Source organism: Chlorella variabilis (genome assembly GCF_000147415.1).
Source record: "Chlorella variabilis unplaced genomic scaffold CHLNCscaffold_18, whole genome shotgun sequence".
Taxonomy (NCBI): Eukaryota; Viridiplantae; Chlorophyta; class Trebouxiophyceae; order Chlorellales; family Chlorellaceae; genus Chlorella; species Chlorella variabilis.
The window spans coordinates 397,910-417,513 of NW_005435070.1; the positions used below are offsets into that span (position 1 = coordinate 397,910).

A 19,604-nucleotide genomic window follows, 5' to 3' on the forward strand; every position below is an offset into this window, starting at 1 on the left:
TGGCAGTTGCCAGGGAAGGCGGCGCATGCATGTGGTGGGCCTGCAGCCGCGCGTGCGTGTGTGTTTGCACCCGCATGCGGCAAGCTTGCGGCAGGCGCCGGGGCCTGGCGCTGCTGCACCTACTGAGCGACCATGCCAGCACTACTTTGGAAGACGTTTTGCATCGGCGCCCTGGCGGTGCAGGACATGCGGCGCCACTTTGCGGGCACCCGCACCACCTTCCTGGGCTTCCTGCGTGGCCGCCAGCTGGCGGCTGCCTACGCCTCAGCCGACTTCTTTGTGTTCCCAAGCGAGAGCGAGACGCTGGGCAACGTGGTGGGCGAGGTGAGAAGAAAGAGGAGGAAGAAGAGAGAACGGCGCTGCTGCGCGGGGCCGCGGGGCAGACTGTGGAGCAGGGGAGCGGGCAGGCGCCTGCTGCAGCGGCCTACTGCAGGTGCCAGCCGACTGACGCTGTGCCCACCTGCTGCCCTGCCTTGCCCCGATTCGCCCAGGCGATGGCTTCAGGGCTGCCCGTGGTGGCGGCGGCGGCGGGCGGCGTGCCCAGCGTGGTGGCGCGCCCGGGGGAGGCCGGCATCCTGTTCCCGCCCGGCAACGCCGAGGCCGCGGCGGCCGCCATCCGGCGGCTGGCGGCGAGCCCCGACGCCAGGTGGGGGGCTGCGAGGCGCGTGCGGCCAGCGTGCCGTCGTGACGGGAAAGCCTGCACGGCACGGTGCTGCTGGTGGCAAGTCGCAGCACACTGTGGAAGGGCAGCTCCCTCCCTCCCTGCGCCAAGCTTGCTCTCACAGCGAGCGCCGGCTTGTTTCCCTCCTGGCTGCAGGCGGCGCATGTCGCAGGCTGCGCGGGCGGAGATGGAGCGCTGGTCCTGGCGCCATGCCACCGCAGAGATACTCCAGGACCACTACCCGGCTGCTGTGGCTGCCGCCGCGGGGCTGCGCCCCTCGGCGGCCGCGGCATGACCGACGCGTGAGTTTCTTGCCGGCCTCTGTGTGTACACTACGACTCTGCAACTCTGCGGTTCCACATTTTTGCGGCACGCCTGTGGGCTGCCCCTTCCTGTTCCCATCAACCTTTTGATATCGCTTCTCTTCCTGCTGACCGAGACATGAGCCCCTGACCAACTCTTTTTGAACCAATCCCCTTTTGAATGCCATCCACTGAACCATTTTGTGCCATTTTGTGCATCCCGCCTCGCATACATACCCGCTGAACACTGCCGCTCAACTCCAGCCCACCGCCACTGCCCCGGCGGCGCCGGCATGCCCATCCATTCAAATGAATTTCCTATTATTGTGAGACAGACACATAATTGGCTGTGATGTGATGTAACCTCGACTCCTGGTGCGCACACAGCCAGGGCGCCCGCTTTTCCCGTCGCGCGCCCAGCTGGCGGCGCCGGCGCCCGTGCCGCATGCGTTGCAGAAGAAGGAAGCGATCGCCGCTTTCACTGAATTGCGCCCTGGAATCCATTGGTGAAGGACTGGCGCGGCAGGCCTTCAAGGAGCTGCACAGCGCTTGGGGGTTCTCGCCGCGTTGCAATAGAAGTGTCGCTCCGTTCGCCCCGCCATGAGCTTGATGCGATGGATAGAGAGGCAAGGATGTCAGACGGCTCGCGGGGTCGGAGATCTCGCGGATTTCGCCATGGCAATGCGGCAGAAGAGCCTCATGCGACTCTCTCCGCTTTCGTGCAGCCGCGTTTAGCTCCTTGAACGGGGATTCACCCTGCCCCCTGCTGCAGGCAGCTGAGCAGCGGCGGCAGCGCCGGCCACCACCTCCACCCGCCCCCTGGAGACCCGCCACTGCAGCAGTGCGTGCAGCCCCTGCAGCCCCCTCCGCAGCAGCAGCAGCAGCAGTGCCCCGCCCTGTCCCCCGAACAGGAGCGCAAGCGGCTCCAGCGGCAGCAGGAGCGCGAAGCGGCCAAGGCGGCAGCCAAAGCGGCGCGGCAGCAGGCCAAGGGCGGCGGTCCCAAGCCGCCGCGCGGCCCCTGCGGCCGGCCCTGTGCGCCGCCCGCCGGCGGCGCGACCTACGCCCTGCCGCTGGCCAGCGCGGTGCAGAAGAACCAGCCTCCCTGGTACGCCAGGCACTCTTCCGACCTCAGCCTGGTGCACCTGGCGGCGCCCGACGTGCTACACGTGCGCTACCCCGCCGGCAGCAGCGTTCCCTCCTCGCCCCTCCGCGGCGGCGTGCTGCTGCGCGGTGAGCCGCGCTGCCTCCCCGCCCGCGACGCCCTCCTCCGCTTCTCCTTTGCCACCGCACCCAACTTCGACTGGACGCGCGGCGGCAAGCTGGGCGGCGGGCTGCAGGTGGGGCGCGGCGCGGCGGCGGGCTACCGCCACAGCGACACCGCTGCCTCGGCGCGCCTCGTGTGGGGCCCCGACGGCTACCTCATGCTGTACGTCTACCAGATGGAGGGCACCCAGCAGGACCCGGCGTACACTGAGGTGGCGCGCCTGGGGCAGGGCTGCGGCGACCACATGTTTCCGGGCACCTTCCAGGTAGGTGTGTGTGTGGTGTGGCGATGATGTGATGGTGTGTGTGTTGTGTGTGTGTGTGTGCGTGTGTGTGTATTGCCGTTGTGGTGGTGGCTGCTCACCAGTGTGTGCCGATGCGTGAGTGGGTGTGAGGTTGTGGGGTGGTTGACTAAGGCATGTGCGTTGCGGTGGCGGGATGGTACGCGCCGGCGCGGCGACATGCCCGGGCTTCAGCCGCCCCTCTCCCCGCCTGCCCCGCCCTGCCGGCCCGCTGCAGGTGCAGAAGGGGGTGTGGAACGAGGTGGTGCTGCGGGTGCGCCTCAACACGCCGGGGCGCGCCGACGGTGTAGCGGGGCTGGGCGTGAACGGGCAGTACCGCGAGTACGACAAGATGGTGTGGCGGCTGGATGGGGCCACCGCCCTCACCACCGTGCTGCTGGTCACCTTCTTCGGGGGCAGCTGGAGCACGCCTGTGGACACAGCCATCGACTTTGCCAACTTCAACCTGACGGTGCTGGAGTGATGGGAGCGTGGCGGCACGCCTGGGCCAGGCAGCGCCGCACCGTCCTGCATCGGTTCGGTTCCTGTTTTCAAGCCCGCTGCTTCAGTATATCGGCATTCTTGACATATCTTTGCTTATTATATTCTGTGGCGACCAGCTCAGAGGCCAGGCTGGCGGCGGCAGGCGGCAGGTGGCGCGAGGAGGAGGAATGCTGGATCGCCTTGGCTGATGGCACATTGGCCCAGTCATAATCTCTCGAAGCAGTCGAAAAAGCCGTCACCTACGGAGCTGGTGCGTTGGAGGGAGCTGCGCGCGATGCGTGGCTGCGTAACAGTCACAGCAAGACTCACCTGCGCACCGCAGCCGAACGTGGGTGCGACCGCGAGCAAGCCTGCGGCGAATGTGCCACCCCGGTGTGGTGCGCCGCAGCGCAGGGCGGTGGCGGCACAGGCGGCGGCAGGCGGCGGCAGCAGACCGGGGGAGCAGCAGGATGCAGGGGCGGCATTCAGCCGGCGCAGCACTCTGCTAGGCTCCCTACAGGCGGCTGCTACCCTGCTAGCGCTGCCGGCGACAGCCACGGAAGCTGGCGAGGTGGGTGGCTGCCGAAATGGGCTGCTTCTGTTCGGAGCGTCCGCCGCGATGCCGCTGCTGCACCTCACGCGGGCGGCCTGCCTGCCTGCTTTTGGCGCAGGCTGCTACCGTGACGGTAGGCAAGGGCATGGACTATGCCACCATCGGCCAGGCACTAGAACACACACCCAGCGGCGGCACGGTGGAAGTGTACGGCGGAAGGTGGGTGTGCTGCCGCCGGGGGGGGACGCCTTCGCCATGGTAGCTGCTTTAAGTTGTGTGAGCATGCGCAGGGTGCAGGGCAGGCCTGCTTCTCTGCCTTTCCTGCCTCGACCATCAGCTCGCTCCTTCCACCGCCAAACCCTTGCGCCCGTCTGCCTGCGGCAGGTATGTGGAGCGGCTGACCATCACCCAGCCCGTGTCCATCGTAGCGGCGCCCGGGGCGGTCGTGGAGGTAGCCTGGCAGACCGCCGAGCCCTACCAGGCGACAGTGGAGTGCAGCGGCGTGCGCGGGCCAGTGCTGCTGCGGGGGCTGCGCATCCGCCACAGCAGCCCCAGCATCGCCAACAACTATGCGGTCCGGCTGGAGGTGCGGGCTGCCCGCTGCCGCGGCCGCGCCGGCATGCATGCTCTGGTTGCATGCTGCGGCTGCTGGCGTGTGCCCGTAGCCCCTGCCTCGAGCCACGCGCGAGTCCCCCTGAACCGTCACATGCACGTGCATGCGCCCCTTCTTCCCGCTCCACGGCAGGGCTGCTCCGCCGTGGTGCTGGATTGCGACATCAGCAGCAGCTCCGGCGACGGCATCGGCATTGAGGGCGGCAGCCCGCGGGTGGCGCGGTGCAGCGTGCACCACTGCGCTCGACACGGTGAGCCGGGCTGGGCTGGCCTGCGCTGAGCTGGCGGAGGACGGCGCAGCCCCTCAGTCGACGCCGCCTGGGGCTGGGGCTGCCGGGGGCTTCACCCCGGCTGGTCGTGGTCTCACCCCGGCTGCTTGTGCCCGACCGACCGCCCCGCAGGCGTGGCTGTGTTTGGCGACTTGTTAGGCGAGGGCTGCCAGGCGTCGCTGGAGCAGTGTACACTGCTAGACAACCGCCTCAGCGGGCTGCTGGTGCGCGACGGCGCCACGCCCGCCGTCTCGCGCTGCGTGATGAGCGGCAATGGCGAGTGGGGCCTGCTGCTGCTGGACGCGGGCGGCTCCTTCACCGCCAACGAGATCGCCGCCAACTCCAAGGGCTCTGTGGCCTACACGCTGCTCTACGAGGAGGTGGACACGGCCCGCATGGTGCTGGAGAACAAGCTGGACAGGCGGGTGATCAGCCTGAGCAAGATTTGAGCTCTCCGGCGAGGGGCGGGCTACGGCGTCCCCACTTCGGTGGATGCAAGTGGCGCAGGAAGCCGCGCCAGCCAGTTTTGACCCATTTAGTGCCATTCGATTCATTTATACCATTCAATACTTGCATGCATAGAAAGGGAGAACCAGAGTGGCATCATGCAGAGGCGGCGTGGGCGGCGCGCTGCGCTGTGCCGCGTGGCGGGCGGGGGTGGTGGAAATGGCAGTCAGACCACCCAGCCGCTCGCCAATCTTTCAACCGGGCTTGCCGATTTCCAGTGTGCTCGTTCGATCGCCCGGGCGGCCAGGGATGGGTGCATAAATGCGTCTTGGCGTCTCCCTCGTGAAGCCCCGCCTCTCCTGCCTGCACCGAGCGGCGGTACGCGTTTTCGGCAGCGACGGCAGCGAGGCGCGCGCCAGCGTGCAGCCCCTGCAAGGCCCCAGCAGCGCGCCGCCAGCGGCAGCGGCCGGTGCCGCCGCCGCCTCGGCAGCCGCCGCCAACGGCTCTGGGGTGCCAGCCGGCGAGGCGCCGCACGTGTATAGGAAGGGGGCCAGGGCGGTGTTCGAGATGCCGGTCATCAAGGACAGCATAGAGTTGACTGAGGAGGAGGCGGCACTGTTTAAGGAGCTGCTGGATGCAACCAAGCAGGTGGGTGCACTGGGCGGCGGCAGGGGCGTGACTGCTTGTGGCAGCAGTGGGTGCATGTGGTGTGTGTGTGCGGGTGGGTAGCTGGGCCATTCGCCACGATGCACACCCCTTGCGTCTGCTGTTGCATTCGTTCATTGCCGGGCGCCGCTGCCAAGACCAGCCCCAGCCCTCCTCCCCCGCCCGCCCACCCTGGCATCCTGCCCTGCCCTGCCCCTGCCTGGGCGCCCCCGCGCAGGCCGGGCTGGGCACCACGCTGCGGTGCGCGGGGGGGTGGGTGCGGGACAAGCTCATGGGGCGAACCTCTCAGGACATTGATATTGCCTTGGACAACCTGCTGGGGCGGGAGTTTGCCGACAGGATCAATGAGCACCTCAAGGCGCACGTGAGGCGGCTGGGGAGGGGGCCTGGGCGGCGTGTGTAGGGGGTGTGTGACAGTGTGGGGGGCAGGTGGTGGCGGCGTGGTGAGAGGCGTCAGGGTGGCAGCAGGGCGGCGGCAGGGTGGCAGCGTGGTGCGGGTCGGAGCCGTGTGTGTGTGTGTGTGGTGCGGGGTTTTGGGGGCCTGCCCGGCCCACGCCGCCGCTGCCTCCACAGGATCCTCTGGCCGTATATCGGTGCAGGGCGAGGAGACTCGCCACGTGGCGGTCATCATGTCCAACCCGGAGCAGTCCAAGCATCTGGAGACGGCACGCATGAAGGTGGGCCTGTGTGTGTGTGTGTGTGTGTGGTGGTGGTGGTGGGGGGGGTCTCTTGCCTGCGTGTGCCTGCTCGTGTGTGTGTATGCGTGCGTGTATGTGTGTGCTGCCCGCCTGCTTGTGTGTGCCCGCTTGAGAGAGTGTGTGTGTGTGTGGGCCGCATGCCTTCTTGTGTCTGCTCGTGTCTGCATGCATGCATGGTGGTGGTGGTGTGTGTGTGTGGGAGGTGGGGCGCCTGTTGCTGCGTGCCGTGGTGGTGTGTGTCTTGTGCGGCGCCTGTGTGCTTTGCTGCTTGCTTTGGGGGCGGTGGTGGATGGCGGTCATCTTGCCACCCTCTCACCGGCACACCCACCCACCCACGCACCCGCAACACCATCCTCCCGCCCGCAGGTGCGCGGCCTCTGGATCGACCTGGTGAACCTGCGGAGCGAGGAGTATGCACACCACAGCCGCATACCCACCATGGCGGTGAGCAGCCGGGGCAGGCCTGCGCCTGCCTGCTGCTGGTGATGACGACAGGGCAGGGGCGGCGGGCAGTGGGCAGGGCACGAGGGCAGGGCACACGGGCAGGGAGCGCTGGGCTGGGCTGGGCTGGTGGGGCGCGGCGCGCAGCTGTGCCAGCGGGCAGCCACGCCTCGCCTGGGGTCGCCTGCTGCCCGGCCCTGCCCGCCGCCGCCGCCTGCCCCGGGCTGCCCGCACACGCTGCCGCGCCTGGGCGCCGACGCCGCCTGCCGCGCCTCCGCCTCCGCAGTTTGGGACCCCTGAGGAGGATGCCCACCGCCGCGACTTCACCATCAACTCACTCTTCTACAACATCAACACAGGCCTGATCGAGGACTTCACCAGCCAGTGAGCCCCTGCTCCAGTCTCTGTCACTGTCACCAAGCCTAGGGAGGCGCCTCGGCTTGAGCGCCGGCCGCGCGGCCCGTGTGTGGTGGAGGGAAGGGTGGGCGGGCGCAGGGGCGGGGGCGCTGAGGGGAGGGACCGGTGTGGGCCCCTCAGCAGGGTGCGGCGGGAGAAGGGCAGGCAGAGGGAGAGGAGAGGCACGCCAGGGAGGGATCTGCTACGGCGGCCGCCGCGGATGCCCCCATGGGGACGCACCCGCCACCCGCCTCCACGTATGCGATGCAGGGGCCTGCCAGACCTGCGGGCGGGCATCATCCGCACGCCCATGTCGCCCAAAGAAACCTTCATGGATGGTGAGCAGCGAGGGAGGCAAGGAGGTGCAGCAGAGCAGGGGCTGCAGCTGCAGGAGAGGCGGCTGCGTGCCGCGGGGAGGCGCACCCCACGCCGCGCCGCGGCTCCCCACACCCAGCAACTGACGCTCCGCTCCGCGCCTGCCACCCCACCCCTGCCTTGGTGCGTTTCGGGCGCGCAGACCCGCTGCGCGTGCTGCGTGCCGTGCGCTTTGCGTCCCGCTTCGGTTTTGAGCTGGAGGAGGGGCTGCTGGAGGCGGCTGCAGATGACGAGGTGAGGCTGGGGGGCCGCCAGGTGTTGCTCTGCTGCTGCTGCTGCCGAAAGGCACTCCCTTTTGGAGTCGGGGTTCACCTCGTTACAGATCTGTGCTGCGGGTGAGGTGGCGCAGCCAGAAAGAACAACATGCCACCAACCCGCCAGCCAGGTGCCGCCAAGGCAGGCCGCGCCCCCACGGTGGTCCTTAGCAGGGGCCTCCGCTGCTTCCTGGGTTTGGTACCGCCGGCGGTACCACCGGCGTACGCCACGCTACTCCCGGGGCACCCGTTGGGCGCGGTACAGCAGCATGTAGGCCATGTGCCAGTCGCCGCCGCCTGCAGGCAGAAGGGCGCGACGGCGGCAGCAGGCACCTCAAGGCCCTGCCGCCTGCTAGTAGTGGCCAACAGCTGCTGCCAGTGGTCAACTCCAGCGGCTGCGCCGCCAGCAAGCTGCTGCACCGGCTGGCGGCGCCGTCCACCTTCCCACTCCTTTTCTCCCCCCCCCCTGTCTCCCTACGCCCTGCCGCCCCGCGCGCTTTCTTCCCCGCCCGCCACCTCAGCTGAGCTCACCCGACAGCGTCAGCACCTCCTCCTCCTTGCGGAGGATCATCTTGTCGTCATCAAACTGCACCCACTGCCCATCCTCCTGCCGCACCCACGACACGTAGTGGCCCGAGTCGGCGCTGCGCCCCTTGTGCGTCAGCACGCCGATCAGCTCGTACTTGCCTGCGGTACGGGCGGTACGGGCGGTACAGGCAGGCAGGACAGTCGGCACATGCTTGGTGGAGCAGTCGGTGGGCTGTGCAGCGGCCGCTATGCAAACATGGCTGCTTGACACAGCCCCAGAGAGAGAGCGGGGCCTGCCTCACCAGTCAGCTCCCCAGCAAAGGCGGCGGGGTCCGCCTCGGCCGCGGCGCCGCTGCCGGCCCCCGCCTCCTGCATGGCCACATCGCCGCCGGCTGCTGGCGCTGCCGCCGCCGCGGGCGCCGCGGGCGCGGCGGCGGCGCCGCCGTTGGCGGCATCCAGCTTCTGCTTCTTGGCCAGCCCCACCATCCGGTCCTCCAGCTCCTTGGCTGCAAGAGGAGCAGGCAGGCAGGCAGGGAGGCGGCAGGGAGGCGGCAGGGGCCATCAGCTGTTAGGGGTCGGGCACAAGTCTCGACTTGGAAAGAGCAGTAGCAAACTGCCAAGTTCTGAAACACAGGCGGCAGCGGCAGCAGCAGCAGCCCCAGGGGTGGCCCCACAGGGCACGCAGCGTGCCTGCCAGGCGCGGGCCCTTGAGCTGCGCCTGCAGCTCCGGCGTGCAGAACTCCAGCACATCCAAGTGCAGGGGGAAGGTGACCTGCAGGGACGGGGAAAAGGCAGGGGCGGGGCAGGGCAGGGCAGGGCAGGGCTGGGCTGGGCTGGAGCGGAGTGGGCAGGTGCCAGGCTGCTGCTGCTGCACACGCCCCGGCGTGCACGCCACGGGGGCTCGGCGTGCGCGGTGCCAGCTCAGTGTGCGGTGCCAGCTCAGCGTGGCCGCCAGCTCAGCACCTTGCGCAGGATCTTGGCCTTCTGCTGCACGTCTGCCTTGTAGAAGAACCGCATCATCTGCACACACCAAGGCAGCCCAGCCAGCACCTCAGCTGCCCGCCCAGCATCTCAGACTCCGCTCTGCCCTGCCTGCTGCGGCCTGCTGCGGCCTGCCGAAGCCAAGCCAGCAGCCTGGCACGCTGCTCGCGGCAGCGGCTGCCCTCCTCTGCCTGCGTTGGCCTGCTGAATGCCTGGCGGCCCCAGATCGGGAAGCACCCCAAGCATGTGGTGCCACCTCCCACCTGGACGGTGAGGTACGGCGGCAGGCCCGAGATCTGGGCATCGCCCTGGAACAACACATCCCTGCACACAGGCAGAACCATTCACGTTGATTGCATCATAGATGGGCGGCCAGCCCAGCCAGCCCCCTCCTACAGGTCGGCTGTCGGCCACCGCATGGGGAGCCGGTGGGCTTGCCAGCCCGCCCACGCGGCTGCCAGGCCCGGCGCCGGGGCTGCCAGGGCCGGCCTGCACTAACCGCCGCCGAACTAAAGGTAAAAGGAAAACCCACGCGGCGGCAGAAAACCCACGCGCACCTGCCCAGCGCCTCGCTGCGCTGCTCGCGGTCCTGCTTCAGCCCCAGGCGGATTCCCTCAGACAGGTGGTTCACATCCACGCTGATGTTGCACACCAGCTTCTCCTGCTGGATGTCCATCTGCGCCAGGCGGGCAGGGCGGGCAGGCGGGAGGGGCTGGGTGGCATGAGGCGCTGCGGCTTTGGCAGTGTCGCAGGGGGCTGATGGCAGCAGCAGCGGGGAGGCGCCCTGGGCTGGCACCCAAATGCCGCGCAGGCCAAGCTCATGTTTGAGGTGTGGCGTGGGGGCTTGCCGGCCGCTGCCGCCGCCGCATGCCGCACCTCAATTGTCTCCTCGCCCTCCCCCGCCTTGAGCGTGGCGTGCAGCTGCACGCCAAACAGCTTCCTGATCACGGGGTCGCTGCTGGGCCCCTCCTGCACGGCAGCACACAGCCGGGACCGTCTGCGCTGCTGGCTGGCGCGGCATGGCTGCTGGCTGGCGCGGCCCAAGCGTCTAGTGCCAGCCCAGGCTGCTGAGGCAGCGCCGAGCTGGGACTGCACGACGCCGGAAAGCACGAAAGCAAGGTTAAGGCAGGGCTGGCAGGCGGGCCCTGCCTTGAGCTTGTCCTTGAGGCTGGTCAGCAGGTTGCCCCAGCACTCGTCGGCGTCCTGCTGCATGTAGAAGCCCTCCCTGCACAGCAGCGCGCGCACACGCGCGGCGCGGCGGGCACCGGCGCCTGTCAGTGCACGTGTGCGCTGCCGCCTGGCGCCGGCAGCCGCCCGGCCAACAGGCAGGGCCTGGCAGCCGGGCCCGGCCAGGCGCCCCTGCTGCGCAGCCCCCTGCCCGCCCTGCCGCCCTCCCGGCACCTGCTGGTCTGCCCAAACTGGGGGTAGGTCTTGCGCAGCGACAGGATGAACTCCATCGGCGGCACCGGCTGCACCGAGCGGGTGAGGCTCTGGAACAGGTTGCGGGTGGCCACGGTGAGCGTGTGGTTGCCGTCGGCGCCGCCGCCGATGGCCGGGCTGGAGGCGTAGTTGGTCAGGCTGCGGAATCGAGCGGCACGGGAGGCGAGGCAGGCAGCAGGCGGGGTGGTGGGAGGCAGGCGGGGCAGCCCAGCGCTGCTGCTGCTGCTGCGAGGCGCGGCTGCCTCCCTTGTCCCTCCCGCCTCCTGCCTTCTCCTCCTCCTGCTGCTGCTGTGGCTGGCAGCCTGAAACTACGCGCCAGTCGCCCAGCCGAGCCCCAACCCCCAAGGCCCCGCACGGGGCCGCGCACCTGCTGCGCAGCTCGGGCACGGCGTACAAGCACTGCACCGTGCTATTCATGTAGCAAGTGTTCCCCAGGTTCTGCAGCCCCGCGCCGTACTTGCCCATGCCTGCAAGCACAGGCGCCGGTGGGCCCGGTGGGCGGCGGCGACGCGACCGCCAACCGCCTCGCGGCAACCGCCGCCGCGTGCCGCGCCGCAGCGAGCGTGCCCGCTGCGTGCCGGCGGGCGCGGCCCCGGCCTGCCAGCGGCAGCCAGCTCACCGCTGGTGTCCTGCTCCTCCTCCGGGAGGTCCTCCATGAAGGTCTGCTGCGTGGTGGGGGCCTCAGGCACCTTGTCGGCGGTGCCCATCATCGTCAGCTTCTGCCCCGCCTTGAGGCCCAGCTTGGCCCACTCGCCGTCGTCCTTGAGCAGCCCGCCCTTGACGCCCATGATCTTCTGCCGCTCCGGGGGCACCCCCGTCAGCGAGAAGAGCTGCGTTTTGAGCACCGCCGGCGGCTGCTCCAGGTCGACTTCCACGGCGAACTTCTCCTTGCCCCACTTGACCTCCACATTGACGCTCCCCATGGCTGGCTGGGGGGCCGCGATCGGCGCTGCCTGGCTGCGGAGTGTGGTGATGTGGTTGCGGTGGGCCTGCAGTATTCGTCTAAGCAGGGGACCGGTGCAAAACAGGCAGCGGTTGGGAACGCTGCAGCGAATGGAGCGGCCACATGTTGCCGCCGCGGCATGCGCGCTGTGCCCTGGCGGCGGTGGCACGAGCGTCCGGCCGGCCCCAGTGCTGGTGCAAGCCGTCCAGCCGCTGCACTCACCCTCCCCGCGTTGAGCACTTGTCCACAGGCTCCCCTGCTAGCATCCGACGCTAGCACGAGCCTCCTTGCCTCCCGCCGCATTTATGCTTGGCGCACGTGCTTGCTCCCTGCGCCAGCTCGCCCCTCGCCCCTCGCCCCTGCCCCAACTGCCTGCCTCCCTGCCGCGACGCCTGCAGGTGCGCGAGGCGCTGGCACACAAGGTCAGCCGGGAGCGCATCGGCGCGGAGCTGGAGGGCATGATCCACGGTGAGACCGGCGGGTGGGGCGGGCTGGTGGGGCGGGCTGGTGGGGCAGGGCATCCGCGCTGGCGGCGCCCAGCCGGCGCACCGGGCGGCTTGCCACGCAAGCAGGTGGCGGTTGGGCTGGACCGTGGCTGCGCCTGCGTCTTCTGTAGTGTGTGTGCCCCTCTCTCTCTCTCTCTCTCGCTCTCGCTCTCGCTCTCTCTAACACCAGTGCCGCCCTCTCCACACGCGCAGGCCCCGACCCCGTGATGGCGCTGCGCCTGCTGCACCGCCTCCGCATCTTTGCCGCCGTCTTTGCCCTGCCGCCGGCCGCGGTGGGCGGGCTGGGCGAGGCCGCCTTTGGCGCCGCCGCCACCGCGCTGGCGGCGGCGGCGTACGACGAGATGGCGGCCTGGGGCCACCCGGAGGCGGCCTTTGATCGGGACGCGCGACGCCGCTGCCTGCTGGCCGCCGTGCTGCTGCCCGTCGCCGACCTGCAAGTTCCTGCGGCCAAGGGCAAGGCCACGAGGTGGGTGGGAGCAGGAGGGGGTGGCTGGCTGGCTGGCTGGCTGGCTGGGCAGGCAATGCTGCGGGGCTTGTGGCCCGGGCCTGCGATGGGGGAGGCTGCCAGGCGGGGGCTGCCAGCGCGGCCGCGCGCGCCAGCCCGCCGCCGCCCGCCCCGCTTTGCCGTACACGCTCGCGCACCACCCTGCCACCCCGCCAGCGCCCTGCCCCCTCCACTCTGCCCCTGCGCAAGCCCTCCCCTCCCCTCCCCGCAGCGCCGCGGCCCACGTGGTGCGGGAGGCCCTCAAGTGGAAGGCCAAAGACGCAGAGGCGGTGGACGCGCTGCACGCGGCGGCGCCGCAGCTGGCGGCGATCTACCGGCAGCTGCAGGGCCAGCCCGACGGCGTGCCAGGTGGGGCGCCGCCGGGCGTGGCGTCGCGGGGCGCGGCGGGGGGCGGCGCGGGGCGGGGCGAGAGGGGGGGGGCTGCGGGCCGGGCGCCGCGCCTGCCTCGCTCGCTGCGCGCCCAGCGTTTGTGCATCCTGCTTTTGCCAGCTAAGGCTGCCCCTGCCGGCTCCCTGTGCCCTGACCCCTGCCCCGCTGCCCCCTCCTCCCACCCACCCATCTCCCTGCCTGCCTCCCTGCCTCCCTCCCTGCCTCCCCTGTGGTGGCGCAGCGCCCGAGGAGCTGCGGATGCGGCTGGGCCGGGTCATCCGCTCCCTCAAGCAGCTCTGGCCCGCGGGCTGCGTGACGGCGGCCCTCCTGCACAGCAGCCGCGGCATGGGCCTGGACGGAGAGGCGGCGCCGCTGTCGCCGGGCGAGGCGGCGGCGGCGGCGGCGGAGCCGTCGGACGGAGAGCCGGATGCGGCGGGCACGCAGCGCAGGTGGGGGTGGCCGCCAGGCGGGCGGGCGCCGCCTGCGTGCTGCGACGAGCGAGGGCAAGGCTCCTGCTGGGTGCCTGCCCGCCTGCCTGCCCGCGCGCCTGCCTGCCTGCCTGCCCGCCTGCTTGCCCTCCTGCCCGCCCACCTGCCCACCTGCCGGCCTGCCCGCCTGCCGGCCTGCCCGCTCGCCTGCCTGCCTGCCTGTGCTCCCTGCTTCTTCTCTCCCAACCACCCGCCCACCCACGCCCGGCCCACCCACGCTCAGCCCACCCACGCCCGTCCACACCCAGCCCGCCCGCTGCCACCTGCCCCCCCGCAGGCTGGACTTCTGCGAGGTGCTGCTGGATGCCGCCACGGCCTACGGCGTGGCCGGCTGCTGGCAGTGGAAGCCGCTGCTGGACGGAAAGCAGGTGGGGAGGCGGGGAGGCGCGCTGCTGCGGTGTGCGCTGCCGGGGTGGGGCGGCGCGAGCGAGGAGGGCAGGCTGCGGGGCAGCAGGCGTGCGGCGAGGGACGCCGCCCCGCTGCTGCGTGTGTGCTGGTGGTAGCGAAGCTGCCGCGGGTGTGCTGGTGTGCGTGAGCCACTTATCTGCCCGGCTGGCGGCGCAGGTGATGGCGGCGATGGGCATGACAGCCGGCGGCCCGCAGCTGGGCAGGCTGCTGGCGGCAGCGGTGGACTGGCAGCTGGCGCACCCCGCCGGCACGGCCGACGAGTGCCGGGAGTGGCTGCGGCGGGAGCACGGTGGCGGCGTGGGCGGGCTGGGGTAGAGTGCCTCCTTCTCTGCACTGTGAATTCACCTGCAATGATTCACACCCATATTGCCCCAGGGTCGGTCTGGGCAGCTCTCGGGGTGGCAGGCTGGCTACTGGACGGTGTTAGCCTTGTGTTGGCTGGCTACCGGCGGCAGCGGCGGTGCCAAAAGTGTCCAGGCGACGGTGCAGGGGGGCCTTCAGACCATCCTCTTGGTTTGCTTCCGTGCTTGGTAGGTGGCGGGGCGGGCGGCGGGTCATGTCGGCCAGCCTGCACAGGGCCCTAGAGAGGCTCAGGCTCACTCCTTCCATTTTCTGGGCGCCAGAGGGCATGCCGCGTTTCTCGAGTGTGCCTTCCCTCAAGCCCATGTAGCTGCCATTATTTCACAAGAAGCAGCAATGATACAGAAAGTAGTTACAGGCACAATCAGCATGTTCACAGGACAAAAAGGCAGCAGGACTGTACAGGCGGCATGCCGCCGCTCGGTTACTCGAGTATGCAGCTGCCGTCCACAAGCTGGGGATGCAGCTCGCTGGCATGCGGCAGGGACTGATGTACACTGGCAGCTATGGATGGTCCTGACCTGTGATCCAACGCCCTGCCGCCTCTGCCTCTTGCGGGCGGGGCTGCTTCGGCCGCTCCTGCCAACGCTGCTGCTGCGGTACTGCTGCGTGCTGCAGCTGCTGGTGCTGCCGCTTATGCTTCTTCCTCTTCTCCTCCTGCTGCAGCGCGGGGCCGGGCGGGGGCCAGCAGGGAGCAGTGGTTAAAGGAACGGCTGCAGTGGCGCTGCAGGCTCCGCCGTCCACCCACCCTCTGCAGGAGGCTGGGCAGATCAGAGGGGCTGCGGCATGGTGGCTGTGCCAGCGAGGGCCGGGTTGCTGTGCCGCTGCGCCCCGGCAGTGCGCCCCGCCCGCCGCTGCACCCAAACCCCCTCCCGCCGCGCCCCACCGTCCAGGGAGGGGATGAGGCCGTTCATCGCGCCGCGTGCCTCCACCGCCCACGGCAAGCGCGTGCCCGCTTCAGCAGGTGCTCTGCCAGCCCCAGCGCAGCAGCCCACTTCATCTCGTCGTGCATCAGGCAGGGCGGCAGGCAGGCGGCCGCCCACACCGCTGCCAGCGCCCTGGCGCCCTCCTCGCTGCCCAGCAGGTGCTGCAGCGCCGCCCGATCGCTGTCGCTCTTGCCGGCCCGGTCCAGCAGGCTGCTCCCCTCCATCAGCAGTGCCCTGACCAGCGCAGAGCCAGGCAGGTCGCGCAGGCACGGCCCGGCCGCCGCTGCCGCCACATTGCGGCGGGTGACAGCGGCGGCGGCGGCCTGCCGATCCACCTCCCGGCGCAGCTACTTGGCAAATGTGTGCGGCGCCTGCTCAGCCAGCAGGCCCACCAGCCGCTGCTGCGGCCTGCCAAGGCTGCTCCAGACTGCCACCGCGGCGGCGGTCTTGCGCTGCTGCAGCCACCAGATGTAGGGGTCGTAGAGCAGGGAGGGATGGTGGTGCGGCCCAGCAGCGAGCTGGTGAGCAGGGGGTCGCCGGGCTGGCAGCCCGAGGAGGGCTGGGCGAGCATCTCCTGCTGCAACTCTTTCAGCTGCGTCTCCTTACTCGGCTGTCCCGGCAGTGATAGCGAATTGACCCACGAGAGGGACCCCTGCAGCCCGCATTGCCGCTGCTGTTGCATTGTCGCTGCTGCTACCGCTATGAGTGCCGGGTTGTTGCAAACATAACCTTGCAGCATTGAAGCGCATAGGACCGCGCCGGGGAGGAACCATGGCGAGTGCCCACCTGGCACGACACGCACAGCATGGGCATCCCTGAGGCACTGAATGGGCTGGATCATCATCATCACAAGAAGCAGGGGTGAGACACGTGTGGGGGAGATGCCCGCATGTTATCAGCATTATTAAGACAATAAAGATACAGCGGGAACTGGCAGGCTCAGTGGCTTGCATGCATCCACTGGCTGGGAATGCTGCTGGGACGGCAGAACAGCCGTGCATGGTCCCGACGTGTACGTTGAAGCCCTGCCCGCTGGCGGTGGCTTGGCCCCTCAGCGGCCCGCGCCGCGCCTCAAGCTGACTGCGGGCCGGCTGCTGCCACTGCAACCGGCCAACCACCGCTGCCGCTGCTCCTGCTGCCGGCGGGCTGGCTGCTGCTGAGCCTGCCAATGTCGCTGTCTGCGCCCGGCAGCAGCTGCAGGTCTGGCTCCTGCAGCCCCACCACGATGCACAGCTAGCCGAACCGCTGCGGGTCGCTGCTGCCGGGGGCGGTGGGCGGGCCGGCCGCCCTGGCCCAGGCCTGTGCCTGCTGGATGCACGCCACCGTCAGCTGCAGCGCCTCCTCCGCCGTCTCGCCCTCCGCAGGCAGCTCCTGCCTGAGTGTCATGCCCGACAGCGGCTCCGCCGGCCGGCCGTGCAGCAGCAGGTGGCTGTTCACGGGAGCGCCATACTGGTACAGCTGGTGGTGCCCAAACTCACCCAGCCCCAGCGGCGTGGCGGCCCACGCGCCGCCGTGGCGCACGGGCAGGCTGACTGCGGCGGCGCGGCTGCCGGGCTGCAGCAGCAGGGCGGCATCGCCTGGGCGATAGGCCACCAGGATGGGCCACATGCCGCTGCGGCTGGCGCCGGCGTGGCGGTTGTTGCCGAGGCCCAGCGGCAGCTTCTCCACGTCGCCGGGGCCGTGCGCGTGGGCTGGCTGGTGGTTGCCGCGCAGGTAGACCAGCGCTGAGGGCCCGTGGGTGGGGCGCAGCCTGCCGCCCCCGCCCTTCATCATGACGCCATGCAACTCCAGCGCCCGCCACATGACCCCATTGCTGTAGGCCGCCAGCCCCACCTCCCGCTGCTCGCCCGTGTAATGCTCGCCGTCGGCGCGCAGCGCGCCGAGGCCGCAGGCCGCCAGCATGTCCAAGGCGCCCAGCACCTGCTCCTCGCTGACTCCTGCGGTGCCCGGGTGCGGCTGCTCGATGTGCACCTGGCCGCTGAAGGGCTGCAGCGAGCTGGTGAACTCGCTGCCGCTGCCGCTGTCGCCGGCTAGGCGGCCCGGCTGGGCCAGCATGCGGGCTACCGGGCTGGCGGGCGCAAAGTCCATGCCGGGCGGGGTGGGGGCGGGGGCGCCGGCGGCCCGCGCCGCTGCCTCCGCCGCCTCCTGGGCGCGTCATGCCTGCCGGTGGCGCTAGGAGTCGCGCAGGCCGGCGGCCACGGTGCCGCGGCGGCGCAGGATGCCCAGCAGGACGCGCGTCTGGTACTCGCGCATGGCGCGGCAGGTGGAGAGCAGGGGCAGGCTGCAGAGGCAGCGAGGTGGGCGACGGGAGGGGAGCGGGCAGGCGGGGTTGTGGGCGGGTGCCAGCGTTGGAGCGTCGGCGGCCCCTGAGAGCCTCCTGGGGCCCGCTGCGACCCATCCCAGGCCCGGCCGAGCCTGCTGGCCGCGCGCAGGGGCGCCCATGGCTGGGCTGGGGCCCCGCCGTGCCTGCCTCGTCCGGCCCGCTGCGTGCACCAGATCGCCTCACCTGTCGCGGGGGTCGTCAAGGCGGCCAGCGACGACCCCAAACGCGGTGGCCGCGCGCGCCAGCTCGGGGCCCTGCAGGCTGGGGGCCTCCGTGGCGGGTGCTGCGGGGCTGCTGGGCGCGCAGGAGGATTGTAAAGGGGGAGTTGCAGAAGGCTGACGACGGTGGCCTGAGGCGGATGCCAGGCATTCAGTGGGTCCCATAACCGATGGGCGGATTGACGCCGGCCAGTCATGAATCGCAGGGAGCGTAATCTATCCGCCTTCGGGCACTTGATAAAATTGGAACGTGAGTTACTATAATTTGACTCTTATCGTTCCGATTGCACTGCTGGTTTGTTCTGAAGCCTAACTAGAGGCAATGCTTGTGTTCCCCCTCTTCGATCGAGTCGCAGGATACAGAGGTGAGGCGGCCGCCTGATCGATAGCACATGTCGGTTGATAGCCTGTCTGCTAGCGAAAACTCACCCTGTCCCGTCGTTCGCCCTGCCGCAGAAGATTAGCATGGCCCCTGCGCAAGGATGACACGCTCTGCTCGAGAAATGGTTCCACAATTTTTTTTTACTTCAAACCCTCAGGCCGCACAAAATAAATAATAAACAAAGGGTTCCCCTGGTGTGGGTGTACCCAGGGGCTGGCGTGCCAGGCTGACTTCATGCAAGCTGATGTCTGTCAGTAAACCCACTAGCCGGGCAGCGGGACGGCTGCAGCAGCAGTGGCAGGCTGTGCAGCAGGGGGCTGAGCGGGGCGAAGTACAAGTTGCGCTGTGCCATCTTCCTGTTTGGCATGAGGGCATGTAACACCAAGTGTGGAGCAGCAGCTGTGAGGGGCAGCAGCCCCTGTGAGGGGCGGCTGCTTGGCTGCTGAGGGCAGCAGCACTTGTCGATGGCTGGCTGCTTGGCTCGGCAGCAGCTGGCTCTGCTGCCGCACCCCTGGCATCAAGCGCACCGGGCCTCTGGTCGGGGGAGCAGATGATGTGACAGACAGGGGGTGGGACACCAGATGGGTGCGACGGCGCTGCTGCGCATGCTGAGCCACGCCTAAGGTGAGTTCAACTTTCTTCCCTCCAGTGTCTGTGTGCCTTCTCTCACCGACGCTACAACGCTTGCCCCTCTTTGCCCGACTCCCCACCACACCACCACCGCTGGTTTGATGCGTGCCCTCTCGCGCCCTTCCGTCTGCTGCGTCCTCTGTTGTTGCCAGGCCCATGCCACAACAGAATGCGGCTGGGTGCCTGCCTGCCTGCCAGACGAGCTGCTTTGCATGGTGGAATGTGAGAGGCATGATAGAGCGGCCAACGGTGCTGGACGCGGCGGAGCCGCTTTCCTCCAGAGCGGCACATGGGCACAACGCAACTGGGGCCACGGGTGAATGGCGGAGTTTGTGTGGTAATCCCAAGTGGGAGTACATTGCCCACCACTGTGGGAGAGGGGGCGGGTCGCTGCTGTTGAACAAGGTCCAGCGGGCCACAGAGGTTGCCCCAGTTGGGCTGGGCCAGCCCCAGCTCCCAGCCCAACGTGCCAGCCAGGATGGATGCGGATGGAGGAGGAGCCGAGGGAGGAGCCGAGCACGAGGTGGGGCTGGCAGCCGCGGGTGCGGCGGCGGCTGGGCGGCGGCTGCAGCGGGAAGAGACGGAACAAGCGCTGGCAGGGCATGCACGACCACCATGCGGCCTTGGAGCCAGCCCACGCCTCACCATTGCGCCTTCCAAGGCCCATGCCACGCCCAGCTCTGACCTCGGCCCCTCCTCCTTGCCGGCGCAGGTGCCCAACACCCACGCGCGCCTTGCGCGCCTGGCGGCCAGTGCCGTGGCGGGGCAGGTGGCCACCGCCACGGGGCTGGCCTCGCTTGCTCCCGATGACACGCCGCTCCCGCACCTTGGAGCCCGCACCAGCATCATCACCCTGCCAGAGGGCGCCGACCCGGAGGCCTGCGCGGCGGAGGCGG

General features: G+C 69.7%; 4 protein-coding genes across 4 annotated transcripts; 3 read left to right on the forward strand and 1 right to left on the reverse strand.

Moving 5' to 3' along the window:
• Positions 1 to 1,577: 1,577 nt before the first annotated feature.
• CHLNCDRAFT_137009 (hypothetical protein) lies at positions 1,578 to 4,873 on the forward strand (the record flags this gene model as incomplete). The annotated part of the gene is made up of 8 exons (XM_005845230.1): positions 1,578 to 1,597; positions 1,736 to 2,492; positions 2,746 to 2,979; positions 3,400 to 3,561; positions 3,662 to 3,762; positions 3,928 to 4,129; positions 4,289 to 4,406; positions 4,557 to 4,873. The coding sequence occupies 8 exons, from the start codon at positions 1,578 to 1,580 to the stop codon at positions 4,871 to 4,873; spliced, it is 1,911 nt and encodes a 636-aa protein (XP_005845292.1).
• Positions 4,874 to 5,192: 319 nt separating this feature from the next.
• Positions 5,193 to 7,786, forward strand: CHLNCDRAFT_137010 (hypothetical protein; the record flags this gene model as incomplete). The annotated part of the gene is made up of 8 exons (XM_005845231.1): positions 5,193 to 5,519; positions 5,755 to 5,901; positions 6,137 to 6,214; positions 6,602 to 6,679; positions 6,963 to 7,060; positions 7,343 to 7,410; positions 7,590 to 7,681; positions 7,733 to 7,786. 8 exons carry the CDS (start codon positions 5,193 to 5,195, stop codon positions 7,784 to 7,786), a joined length of 942 nt encoding a protein of 313 aa, XP_005845293.1.
• A 147-nt stretch (positions 7,787 to 7,933) lies between these two features.
• CHLNCDRAFT_25814 (hypothetical protein) lies at positions 7,934 to 11,573 on the reverse strand (the record flags this gene model as incomplete). Its single annotated transcript, XM_005845358.1, has 12 exons — positions 7,934 to 7,998; positions 8,233 to 8,388; positions 8,499 to 8,624; positions 8,860 to 9,001; positions 9,193 to 9,249; positions 9,474 to 9,534; positions 9,768 to 9,874; positions 10,087 to 10,146; positions 10,321 to 10,435; positions 10,612 to 10,788; positions 11,018 to 11,117; positions 11,270 to 11,573. The coding sequence occupies 12 exons, from the start codon at positions 11,571 to 11,573 to the stop codon at positions 7,934 to 7,936; spliced, it is 1,470 nt and encodes a 489-aa protein (XP_005845420.1).
• Positions 11,574 to 11,703: 130 nt separating this feature from the next.
• On the forward strand, positions 11,704 to 14,184 carry CHLNCDRAFT_137012 (hypothetical protein; the record flags this gene model as incomplete). The annotated part of the gene is made up of 7 exons (XM_005845232.1): positions 11,704 to 11,766; positions 11,992 to 12,061; positions 12,292 to 12,565; positions 12,816 to 12,952; positions 13,215 to 13,422; positions 13,739 to 13,829; positions 14,026 to 14,184. 7 exons carry the CDS (start codon positions 11,704 to 11,706, stop codon positions 14,182 to 14,184), a joined length of 1,002 nt encoding a protein of 333 aa, XP_005845294.1.
• Positions 14,185 to 19,604: the final 5,420 nt, after the last annotated feature.